We start from the raw sequence: 9523 nt of genomic DNA on the forward strand, positions 1-9523 counted from the left end.
CGGCGGTCTCTGTGAACCTAGGGCAGATTGCGATCGGACCTCGGCGAGCAGGAATCTAGGGCAGACATGAATTTCGACATGAATTTCTCTGATTGGTTATAATTTCTGAACCTAGGGTTTCAACCTGACCTCTTTATAATTATATTTTTGACATTTAGTAATTAGTATGGACTGGATCAATCTTTCAGTCAAGAAGGTTGAGAGGGAACGAGGAATGAGAAGTTTTTTTTTTCTTGCGGAGATCTGGATTGTGCGTAGTGAGCTGTCATTGTTCTTGCAAAATAACAATTTTTTATTATTATGCTTATTCATCAGTTGTTTATGCTGATTTATCTCAAATGTGCTATCCATTAATATTTTCCCTTTTGAATTGAAAATTTTAAAGTTGAAATTCTAAAGTTTGACAAACATGAATTTCAAATTGAATTCTAGAATTCAAATTTGGATGTTTCCCAAACGAAGGAATCGAATTTGAAATTCTAGAATTCAAATTTTAAAATTCAATTCTGGAATTTGAAATCAAATCCTCGAATCCTAACGCAACCTTAGGCTATCTCCTCCATTAAGTTAATCAGTGTCATATCCCTCTTAATTGTTTCCAACAAAGTTCTCTTAGGCCTACGCTTAGTTCTTCTTTATTCTATTAATTATAATCTTATCACTTATCCTATTTGGTGCATATGGCTTTCTCTGATGCACATGGCTGAACCATCTAATTGATCCTTACTTTGTCCTCAGTAGAAGAACCATCTAACTCCCAATGTAGTCTTGTCTTATCTAACTCCCAATGTAGTCATTTCTTATCTAACTCCCAATGTAGTCATTTCTTATCCTATCTCTCAGTGTGTATCCACATGTCATCATAAAAATCTCATCTTTTCTACACTAGTCTTTTGTGCATGTTTCTTAATTGTCCAACATTCTGATCCCTAAACCATTGTTTTGTCTTGTAGCTTTCCTAATAGAATATTTCCTTAGTTTCATAGGTAGTTTATGACCATATAGGACTTCAGAAGTGACTTCCCACTTTAACCATTCTGATTTGGTTCGATGAATCTCATCATCTTCAACCTCATTGTCTTGGAGAATGACTGATCTTAAATAGCAAATTGATTACTCCTAGGTACTTCTTTACCATTATTATGTACTATACCTCATTTTGTTTAACAATTTTACCAAAATTAGTTTCCATGCATTATAATTTACTCTACTAATTCTCACTCCTTTAGGTTTGAGTGGTTTTCTCCATCTTTATACTTCAGAAATTATCCCTTTTCTTGTCTCATCAACATTACTGTTTAATCTTTCAAAACTATAATGATGTGATTTATTACTTAAATTCTTATGGAAGTCTTTCAAAATGTGTATGCAATACACTTGGTTGGTTTAATTTTTATTTGGTTTATTTGCTTTGAAGTTGTATTGTAGTTGTGATATAGCATTACTAGTGTGAATAAGTTGATTGCCATTCTTCCAATGTGTCCTTGACTATTATTATCACGCTTCAGCATTAAAAGAGGATTATGGTATCTTCTTTTTGGTCTCATTATGAGATTGATGGTCAAGCTAGAATTTCATATTTATGTGGTTTATAACTGTTACTGATGTTTTCTGTCATTATCTTCTAATATTTCATGTGTTTCTTCTGTGATTTAAATATTTTTATCTTCCTGTGATCATTGATGCTTTTGTTTTATTTGGAATGCAGAGGATATTTTTGCTGAAATTTTTGTGTGATGAAGTGCTGAATTCTGCACTTATTCGTGAACACCTTGAACAGTGCGTTGACAAGTCAAATACCACACAACAAAAGTTATATGCTCTTTCTATTGACTGGAGAAACTTGAAATTTAAGGAAGAACTGTTAGCAAGAACCGTGCCAGAACATACTGGTAAATACAGTGGATGCGAAGACTTTGTAGGAGAAGAAGGGATAGCTACTACGCTTGCTAACGAAGGTGGGCTGACAGAGCAGCAGCAACATTTCAGAAACAACAGAGTAATCTATACTACAAATTTTTCTGGTAGTCCACTTAAGAGGGCATCTGCCCCGTTAGAGGAGTACCATGAGGAGAATGGACAAACTGATGTCAAACAGAACTTTGGGCAATTGCTAAAGAGCATGATTGATAAACATGTTAATGGTAAAAGACATCAGAACGACTCTGATTCCATCGCTGATGGTCATGTTCTGAATAAGGCCACAATAAATGAAAATTCCTTTCCCACTATAAATGTTAGCAATGGTAATGAACCAAGTGAGCGAGAACATTCAACAGTTCCTTCAGTTGCTTTACCGCAAAGGAATGCAGCAGTGAAGGAAGTGGTCCATGGAGTTGATCCTGAAAATGTACAAAGGACGCTGATTGGTGTTGCAAAGAAAGCACCATACAGTTCGGATGCAAAAGACACTCTAAGCATGGAAGAAAACTCTGGAACTGGCATGTCAGTGGGAGAATTGATTCCTTCCCATTCAAATACAGTTGTGCAAGGAAGCCACCTTGATATTCCTGCAAATCTGACTGATTCTGACAGCAGCAGTCTTGAGCTGAACTCTCTGAGAAATGAGATTTCACATTTGCAGGACTCAATAGCCAGTTTAGAGTCTCAGATTATGTTCACGTCATTGAGGAGGGACTTCTTGGGAAGAGATTCCATTGGGCGGTTGTATTGGGTTATTGGCAAGCCCGGTAAACGTCCTTCATTAGTAGTAGGTGGAGGTAGGGCGGTGCCTTTGGAGAAGAGAATCAGAAGTGAAATTGAGGCCACTGGTTCTAGCAGCACTAGCGGTTTTGCTTCGCCTGGTTCTGTGCTTGGAGAAAACACCTCCAACTTCTTGAGCCAATCTGATAGTATGTCGAATTCATCACCTTTGGTTGTATATGAAACTGACACTGAAATTCAGCAACTCGTCAGCTGGTTGGGAGATGCTGATCCTGGAGAAAGGGAACTGAAGGAGTGCATCTTGCAGTGGCAAAGTCTTGCATTTTATCATGAGAATATTTATGCTAGAATTGATCCTAAACCAAAATCTTCCATTGTTGAAAAGGTTGCACCTCCTTGCCATTTAACTACGAAAGCTGCAAGCATACTTGAAAAAAGTTATGGGCCATGCTTGGAGCCAGAAGTCACTGAAAATCCAAAAAAACGCAGGAGGAAGGGAAAAGTGAACAGCGATGAAAAGATGTACAGATGTGAGTGTTTAGAGCCTGTATGGCCTTCTCGACCCCATTGTGTCACTTGTCACCAAACCTTTTCCTCTATCCAAGATTTTGAAGGTCATAATGATGGAAAGTGTGCTCCAAATATTCCTGTTACTGATGAAAACAAAGAAAACGACGATTCTATGAAAGGGAAGGTAATAAAGCATGATAATAAGAAAGGGAAGGAGCACACTGATGATGTAGATACTGTGGAGACATTGAAAAAAGGGAAATTTGATATAAGCTCAAATCTAGTCAAATTCCCAAATAAAGCATGCCCTTATGACCTAGTTGAGATCAGTAAAAAATTCATCACTAATGATTCGAACAAGGAGTTGATTAAGGAGATCGGACTTATTGGTTCCAATGGTATCCCATTTTTAATATCATCTCCTCACATGTTTCTTGATCCTCCATTACTTCTAAGACAAAGTGAAAAAATCGACCATCTGAATAAAGCTTCGCACTCTTCAGACAACCGGCTACCGATTATCTTACATAATGAAGGAACAAATGTATCTCATGGTGTCCTAGGGAATAAGCCTAGACATGATGCCACATTAACTCAAAACTGTCCTGTTGATAGTAAGCGTGATCGTTTAGCTAAAACATCTTCATCATATACCACAACTGGGAAGCGTGCATCTTGCAAGGCACAGGGGCCAAAGGTTATCCAGAGCTGTGCAGTTCCTGAGCCTTCACTCAGACCTCTGCTTGGAAAAGTTTCTCATATTTTAAAGCGGCTCAAGATCAACTTACTTGAGATGGAGGCAGCCTTACCAGAGGAAGCATTGAGATTGTCAAGGTCTGACATTCGGAGAAGATGTGCATGGCGTGCATTTGTGAAGTCTGCAGAGTCAATATTCGAGGTGAGTAGGATTCTTGTCTTGTTTGATTCAATTATGGCGCACTACTTGTTTCTTCTTCTTTTTCCTATTTAGAACAACCGAATTTTTCTTCCTAATTTTTGATAATCAATACTTCACGTTTACGTCATAAGATAAGCTACAAGTGAGGAATGATTTACTTGGCAGTACAATTTCTATCAAATGTGAAATGACTCAATGAAGGTATCTTTTTAACTTATGGTAATGTATTTGACTAAATAAATATAACATTGTCAATCATCTCAAACAATGATTAGCTTGTTCTTTGAATTAGTTGCCGATGATATCTCTACGAATATCAGGACACCAAAGAAAAAAAAGTTGTTCTTGTAAGGGATATACACCTGGAATTTAAATGAAACCAAGTTTTCAGATCTAAATCTTAATTCAAATTCAGATTTAAATTCAGGCTATCTATAAAATTACATATAAACTTGGTGGATAAAATTAATACTTTTCCCCAATGCTTTTGATGTTCAATGAAGTTTACACCAGAGCGACTCTCACTCTGAAGCTTTGACCTAGGTGGCTGAGGAGATTAAGTTCTGGTCTGTCATTGAGCTTTTCGAGTCTTTAAATTAAAGACCCTGTATTGACAATAATGGACTGGAAGGAACCTACCAAGTCTGTATACAGTTATTATTTTACACGATCTGTTTCTGATTTCTTCAGCTGAAAGGCTTAGGCGTAAGTTGATCTCCTGGTTGCCAGTATCATGTTCAGTACTCTCGATTTTTCTTTCGAAGTTTGAAATTCATATCTCGATGCAAACTGATGCCTAAATTGTCACCGCAATGTTGCAAATCTATTTTAGTGTCAACTTTTCTACCTAATCTAAGCATATAAAATTCACAAAATACCTACTAAATTTATACTTGCGTATCCAACCATCCATTATTACTTCATTATTATTAAAAATTTAATTTCCTTCGTCGAACATGTGCCTGTTAGTACAGCTTTATGTTTTCTTTAAACTTTTGATAGCCATGACTTGTTATATTCTATGTGATCATAGTGTACCTGATATTTCCCCCTTTTTTCTGCATAGATGATTCAAGCAACGATCTTGTTGGAGGGTATGATCAAGGCGGAATACTTGAAAAATAGATGGTGGTACTGGTCATCCCTTACAGCTGCAGCAAAGACTAGCACTATTTCGTCTCTGGCTCTTAGAATATACTCTTTGGATGATTCAATCATTTACACAAGGGAAAAGGACCCTCAGCCATGTCCTTTAGACCCTTCAGCAGAGAGTTTGTCGTCGTCAAACAAGATGGTAGGGAAGAAAAGAAAGGACATGGCTGGTGTTGGACCTTCTTAACTAATTATAAATCACAAAGTTGTGAGTATTTTGCTGAGGCATGAACGGTGACGAGTCCCTGGCTAAATTGAAGAATCCAAGAGTGGAGTCACGCTAGCGAGGGAGGTGTCTCGGTATTTAGTGCAGCTGACAGGAGCATCTTGAGCGCTGGTGCCGCCGCTTCAGTGTACATAGCTATCCATCATCTATATGTTAAAACGCTGACAGATGCTGACTCAGGATAGTAGCCTAACCTGAGAAAGAGAGAGGGCTGTTCGAGGTGGTGTTATCTACTTGACTGGATGAATATTATCAATGTCCTCGTGATTTTGCTTTCAGAGGAGAGCGTTTTGCAGCAGGGAGTGGGTCCCTCCTCTTGGTGACAACAATTTATACCAAACAATCGATTCTTTGACAGCAACCTGCTTAAAGCAAGCTCTACTGATTAAATTGAATCAAGATGCCGGTCTTAGCGTTAGAATATATAGAGTTCCATTCCCGCCACACCTCCATCCCCCCCACCGTGTTGGGGGAACCACCCACCCCCTTCCCCTAAACACACCGTCGCCCGGCACCAACGGCCGCAGACCGATCGCTGCATGCATACAGAGACACATTCATGCATACATGTGTGCGCACACATACAACACACTTACATGAGCACCAATAGGGGGACACCAAGAGGGGGAAAAAGAAGAGAGAAAAAAAAGTGGGCATTCAATTTTTGTGCTTTAATATGTGAAGCTCTCACCTCATTTTGGGGGAGCACTCTTCTTCTTCTTCTTCTTTAAAGAATTAGGGGAACAGTTCTTGAGGCATGATTCTGCTGGCTTAAGGATGTCAGAAAATGACTCATCCGCCTTGTTAACTTAAAAACCAGACTTAAAATGCAGGTAAAGTCTACAAGGGAAATTGTCCACCCTCCAGCTTGCTGTGGAATCTCCAAATTGTATCTGTGAGTGGGCATGCTCAAAAGATTAGTAATGTTCGAAAATTCCTTATGAATATTCTTGAAATACTTTAAAACTTGGGGATCTCATTTATTTTGTTGTTGTTATTTACTAGCATTTGTTACCTCTTTTTATTCTGTCAAGACAGTAGGTTGGTATTTTTGCTAGCATATTAAGGTAGCCTTTTATTAATAAGCTTTAATAATTTTCTGCTTCTCTAACATGCATAAGTTCTCCGTATTGCTCACAATTTCATTTTATCTGAATTTAAGTACTTGACCATGTGTATTGTGATACACAAACTGTACTCGCAGCTAATCTTCGCAAGGTTGGAGGTTAATCTTCGCTTTAAGGAGGTTATCATGTTATTGTATTCTGCTTATGCATTTGATTCCAAAAGCCACCTTGTTTCTTCATTTCTTCTGCTCATCTGCCGTTAAGTATGTAGTGGTGTATGAGCACTACGTGCTTTTGATATCTATATGGTGTTTCTAATCCCAGTTCAATGGTTCTCCTTTGCCTCTCAGTTCGTCCTTGTGATTCTGCGGTTTTACGTCTGTTTCCCTGCTGAAATTAGTAGTATGTACGATGCTTGATGAGACTTCGAAGGAGAATTGAAAGATATGGTTAGCAGGCGAAAGACATTGTAGTGCCGGTGATTTTATCAGAGGTTGTATGCTGAGTTTTGTTTCTTGTTTTGTCCAACCTTCATTTAGGAGCAATTTGCTCTTTGGTCTTCACTGTTTTGTGCCATCTATCTTGCTAATCCTTCTTCGCATGGCTCCAGTAAATTGTATTCCACATTTTCACCGACTACAAATGTATCGTGTTTCTTGATCAAAGACAGGATATACTGGAAACCAAAATAAAGCGATATTTGTCGAAAGTCTCTTAGTCTTAGGCATTGCAGGTTTGAAGTCCGGTTCAGTCTAAAGTCTCTTATTTAAAGTTGTAGACGTTTTTTGTTCCTTTCCAAGTTCTTGTCTAATCCACAGGCGTAGCAATTTGATATTTGTCGATCACCACGCGCTTCATGATGAAAGAAGCTCGAGTAGTGAAATTGTCTACAGAAGCCCTTCTGTTTTAGTTTCTTTAGAGCATCTCCAACAGCTTCCCTAAAAATTTCTTCAAAATGGAGAAGCAAAAGTCATATTCTCCAAATTATTTTTGCTCCAACTCCAACAGCTTCCCTATTTTGAAGAATCCTGTATCTATTACAATAATAAAAATAATCTACATCCCTATTTTGGGATGCTCTTATGCATTGGAACTGTCCCCATGGCTTTTTTTGTAATTACGAATTTTGTTTTGTATTTATTTTCTCCTCCATCCCGTTTTGAAGAATGTGCTGTATTTATAACAAAGCTCTCTGCAAAAATTTACAGAATGCTGCAAATTTGAGGAAGACTCTTTTTTTTCTCATCCATCTCTATTTTGGGAAATGGGAAAATTCTCTAAAAGTGAGAATATCAATAAAATGGGGAAGCTGTTGGAGATGTTCTTTATTCCTCTCTGCACTTCTTTTTTATTGATTCAATCTGATCAACTTTACGACCGCTCGAAACGATCCGAAAGCTAGTTTGAGAGTGGATGTATGTGATGCGCCGAAAAATGCGTTGCTCGTTTTATTATTGGTAGCGATGACACACAATGCAGCAGCATAGTACTCATGCGCCTCGCGTGTAAATTTGGGAACTGAATGATCTACCTGCATTTAAATAGTTTCGAAAATACTGAGAAGCCTTTTACACATTTTCAAAGAGAAGCGAGGAGCTTTGAGCTCTGCATGCCACTTTTGTTGTAGCTCCCCATAACACGGTTCCCTCGTCAAAAAAACAATAAATAATAAAGAATTAAAATAAATAAATAAATAAGTAGTAAAAAAAAATGATCGTTTTCATTTTCGCTCGCGGGATCTGATTGCTTCGAAGTCTGCCATCCTCGAGCATTAGCCAAACGGCCTGGGCCCACTCAATTGGGCCTCTTTGGTTTGGGTTTGTCAACGGGCTGGACATTCGTCAGTTGGGATCCGACCCGTTTACCATTTCCATTATCTTCCACTATTCTCCCTACTGTAACCCTAAAAAAAAACAAAATCTCTCCTTTTCCTCCGTCGATCGGAGGTCTCTCTCTATAAAACCCTAGCCTCTCCGCATCGCGTTATCGACGGCAGAATTCGGCGATTCCTAGGTCTCTATCTTCTTCTGCGTCGACGAGAGGTAATTTTTTCCCCCGTTTTTGTGTTCGTTTTCGCCCTAATTAATGCCCTAATCTTTCTGTCTTAAGTTGAGAGCCTCTCAAATCAAAATTTCAATCAATTGCTATTATTCTTCTACCTTCCGCTGCTCCTCCTTACTCTTCCCATTTTCTGTATTTTATCCTAGTTTGCCTTTTTTTTTGGTAATTTTTATTTTATTATTGCTTACAAACTAGAAATGTGAAGTTGACATGCTTGCTAAGCTTTGAGTTCTTTTTTCCTTTTTATGGGTAATTTCTGTTCGCTGTTCCTTGATTTACTTTTGAAATATTCGTCGGGGAAAAGTTAACTTCTGTATTAAGTAAAAAAAAAAGGTTTTGCCAATAAATAGGAAGTTAGACTGATCTAGAGATTGAAATCATGGCAACATCCGGAAGTACAAGCTGCACTGGAAACCATGTACATATAATCAGCGGCAGAGACAGAAATCTTCGATAGTGTTGTTTCTAATATATCATGAACTTTGATAAGAGACAAAAGATATATTTAACTCAGTAAAATCACAATGACTCCTAAGTGTATTCTGTTTTGAAAACGTTGCATTATAGGCTCATTGAAAATACCACTAAATACATCATTTTCGATGTAAGTTACTAAGTTGTCATTCAACGATTGATCTCCCAATCGATTTCGCAAAAGATTCTTCACAGTTGTCATTGCAGAAAATGATCTCTCAACGGGAGCTGTTGTAATTGCCTAGTTGGGAATATTAATGCTGATTTAATAGGCAAATATACATTTATAATGATGATTATTACCTTTATAATGAAATTGGATGGTGATCCAGACTAAACTGCAAAGTAAAAAAGAAAGCCTTTTGGATTCACCCCATCTTCATTGTGTCTTTCTTTCTTAAATTGTTGTCTTCTTCTATACTTCAAATTCCTAATTTTTGCTAGAGTATAAAAAGAGAAGAGAGATAAAGA

At 37.8% G+C, this 9523-nt stretch overlaps 2 protein-coding genes across 2 annotated transcripts in view; both read left to right on the forward strand.

Annotated features, from left to right (window-relative positions):
- The window catches only part of LOC109846124 (methyl-CpG-binding domain-containing protein 9-like), a 22163-nt gene extending 16383 nt beyond the window's left edge, over positions 1 to 5780 (forward strand). Inside the window, exons 8-9 of the mRNA XM_020415354.1 lie at positions 1709 to 4072; positions 5139 to 5780. Coding sequence (XP_020270943.1) covers positions 1709 to 4072; positions 5139 to 5411 — 2637 coding nt within the window. The 3' untranslated portion in view covers positions 5412 to 5780. The remainder of the gene's footprint in view (positions 1 to 1708; positions 4073 to 5138) is intronic.
- LOC109846133 (protein FLX-like 2) overlaps positions 8389 to 9523 on the forward strand; it is a 7342-nt gene continuing 6207 nt past the window's right edge. Inside the window, exon 1 of the mRNA XM_020415361.1 lies at positions 8389 to 8559. The gene's annotated coding sequence lies outside the window, so the exon portion shown is untranslated. The remainder of the gene's footprint in view (positions 8560 to 9523) is intronic.

Source organism: Asparagus officinalis, chromosome 1 (genome assembly GCF_001876935.1).
Source record: "Asparagus officinalis chromosome 1, Aspof.V1, whole genome shotgun sequence".
Classification (NCBI taxonomy): domain Eukaryota; kingdom Viridiplantae; phylum Streptophyta; class Magnoliopsida; order Asparagales; family Asparagaceae; genus Asparagus; species Asparagus officinalis.